Raw genomic sequence first — 2,638 nt, 5'->3', positions numbered from 1 at the left:
TGTCTGCAACAGACCCACCCCGCGTCTCCAAGGGCACGTCACCCACATTTGCGTCACCGGTAGAATCCTCCCTCCTCGTCTCTCTGATCTGCGCCTGTGCCTCCTGCACCCCGAGCTGCCGCTCTCCACGGTGCTCCCGGCAGTGGGGCATCTGAGCCCAGAGCGGCCTCCTCCCGCCTGGCAGGCAGCCCTGGGCCCCAGGGGGAGCAGAGGGAGGCAGCCCTGGGCCCCAGGGGGAGCAGCGGGAATCCGGATCCCTTCAGCGCTGCCCTGACTCCTCTCCCGGCCCCCAGAAGTCCCGGGCAGACGCGGGGAGCCCGATCCCTCCGAGGTTGCAGTCTCCTAGCATAGACCCAGCACAAGGAGATCTAACCGTCCCGCTCCCAAGTCAGGTGCACCCACGTGACAGGTTGACCAGAAAGCAGGCGCCCGGAAAGCAGCCTGAAATCTCCGGTCTCTGCCCCTTGGGAACCACACACCCCCCCCATGGAGGTGGCCTTCAGGTCATGAGGTGTGACCAGCCTTTGGGTGAGGGTGTGCCCGTGGGAAACTGCAGTCACGCGAGCCCCAGAGGCTCATCAGTTTCAGAGGAGACACTCCCTTCCTGAGGCCCGTTCCTCTCTGTGGGCAGCTTTTCCCCAGTCTGCACCAACAAGCCTCCGGAGGTGGGGCTGGCCCCGAGGGCCGGTGCCCCCAAGCCGCGGTGGGTTTTGTTCCCTCCGGGGCCAAGCCCCTCTGTTGATTTTGTCACAGCAAACGTTTCCCGGCTGGTGTAGCTTGCCGAGCTTTCTCTGAATATGCAGACAGCTGCATGTTTGAAATTGCCGAAGACGCCACAGGTGTAGTCACAATGACCTAGGCGCTGGACCGGGCGGGGTCCACCCTTCCTGGACTCTGCCTGCTGCTGGGGGCGGCCCTGCTGGGCAGGCTGGCACTGTGTTCCTTATTTCCAGTCTGGCCAAGGACACGTGCTTTATTCTGTATGTGCTCAACCACCTCACACTGGCTGATTCCTCAAGGTGGATGAGGCGTTTGGAGCCTGTAAAGTAAAGTTCGGGGCTCCGCCAGCTGGCCGCCCGTGGGCATGCGCACGGGAGCCCACGCTGTCCTGGTGCCCAGGGCGGGCTTTGCAGCGCCTGAGCTCGTGGCCTCATGGCATGCTCCATCCCTTCTCCGTGCAGATTCCGGAACAGTTCGGTCCCATCCGGACGGTGGCTGAGGGCAAAGGGAACATCATCTTGGTCGGCACCACCAGGAACTCCGTTCTGCAGGGCACGCTGTCGGGGGACTTTGCCCCCATTACTCAGGTGCGTCGAGGCTCAGCGGCCCGGTCCCTGCGTCTCAGTGCCCCGTGCTCCAGGCTCCGTGGCCGCCACACCTACTCGGTCCGCCCTCCCGGCTCCCCGATGTTGCCGCTGTGTCTCACAGCTCCCCCTTTGTCTTGCTTCCTTGTAGGGTCACACTGACGAGCTCTGGGGACTGGCCATCCACGCCTCGAAACCCCAGTTCTTGACCTGTGGGCATGACAGGCATGCCACTCTCTGGGATGCAGCGAGGCACCGGCCCGTCTGGGACAAAGTCATAGAGGTAGCGTGCCCACGGCATTGTCATAAAAACTCGCCTGGGAGGTGGCCCTTTAGTTCGTTGGCAACAACTTGATAGAGATGGGCCAAAGCAAGTGACTTACCTCGAGAATTGCGTTGCTTGTACGTTGGCCTCCAGTGGCCTCCCCCGTGATCCCCTGTGCTGCTGAGTGTTGCCCCAGTGCGTTAGCCGTCCCGAGTGCTTGGGGGGCTCCCAGTCTCTCCACAGGCCGCATGCTCAGCACCCCTGCAGGGCGCCTGGCCGCTTTGCACTGAGACCCGCGGGCGGCTCCTTTGTCCCTCCGCCTGGAGTGTGAGGGCCAGCCCAGCTTCGCTCCAGAGCCGGCCTCTCCGGGGCCTAGGGACAGGCGCTCAGGCGGCGTGTGCTGGCCTCAGTGAGCTGCCGGGGTTCAGAGGCGCAGACCCTTTCAGTGGCACCTGGCGCGCTTGCCTAGGGGATGAGGGCATGTGGTCATGTCCGGCGTGGGCAGCGGCCGAAGTGCGGCCCTGCAGGGGTGGGCTGTTGGCAGGTCGCCTGCACAGGCGCGGCTGTCTGCTGGTGCAGTTGTTCTGAGAAAGCGTTCTCTTGGCGAGGGTTCATGGTTTTGTGAAATTGTTGCCCGTTGTTAGATCAGTCACTTCCAAGGTGTGCTGGTGAGTTTGTAGGGGCTGGTGATTCCTCATGGCCCCCAGTCTCCGCACCCTACCTCTGGCCCGGGCCTGGGGATTTTCCTTTCTGTAGCTGCTTTAATGATTGTGTTCATCGTTTCTCCCTCTACACCCTAGTTTCTGGCCTTACGAGGCCTCCACCCCAAATTTTCTACTCCAAGTTTCCACCCCTGTCCTCTGCACTCAGCCGCCCGCACTCAGCCACTGCACTCAGTCACTGCACTCAGTCACTGCACTCAGCCACTGCATTCAGCCACTGTACTCAGCCACTGCACTGAGCTGCCTGCACTCAGCCACCCGCACTCAGCCACTGCACTCAGCCACTGCACTCAGCCACTGCACTGAGCTGACCACACTTAGCCACTGCACTCAGCCACTGCACTCAG

General features: G+C 62.6%; 1 protein-coding gene across 1 annotated transcript in view; it reads left to right on the top strand.

Moving 5' to 3' along the window:
• EML1 (echinoderm microtubule associated protein like 1) overlaps positions 1–2,638 on the top strand; it is an 82,785-nt gene that overhangs the window by 64,613 nt on the left and 15,534 nt on the right. The window contains exons 13-15 of the mRNA XM_012724381.1: positions 954–1,041; positions 1,182–1,307; positions 1,456–1,587. Of these exons, the coding sequence (XP_012579835.1) occupies positions 954–1,041; positions 1,182–1,307; positions 1,456–1,587 (346 nt within the window). The remainder of the gene's footprint in view (positions 1–953; positions 1,042–1,181; positions 1,308–1,455; positions 1,588–2,638) is intronic.

Source organism: Condylura cristata, unplaced genomic scaffold (genome assembly GCF_000260355.1).
Source record: "Condylura cristata isolate star-nosed mole 26May11 unplaced genomic scaffold, ConCri1.0 scaffold00013, whole genome shotgun sequence".
Lineage (NCBI taxonomy): Eukaryota > Metazoa > Chordata > Mammalia > Eulipotyphla > Talpidae > Condylura > Condylura cristata.
The sequence above is the reverse complement of the archived record's forward strand: the minus strand, read 5'-3'. Positions and strand labels throughout refer to the sequence as shown.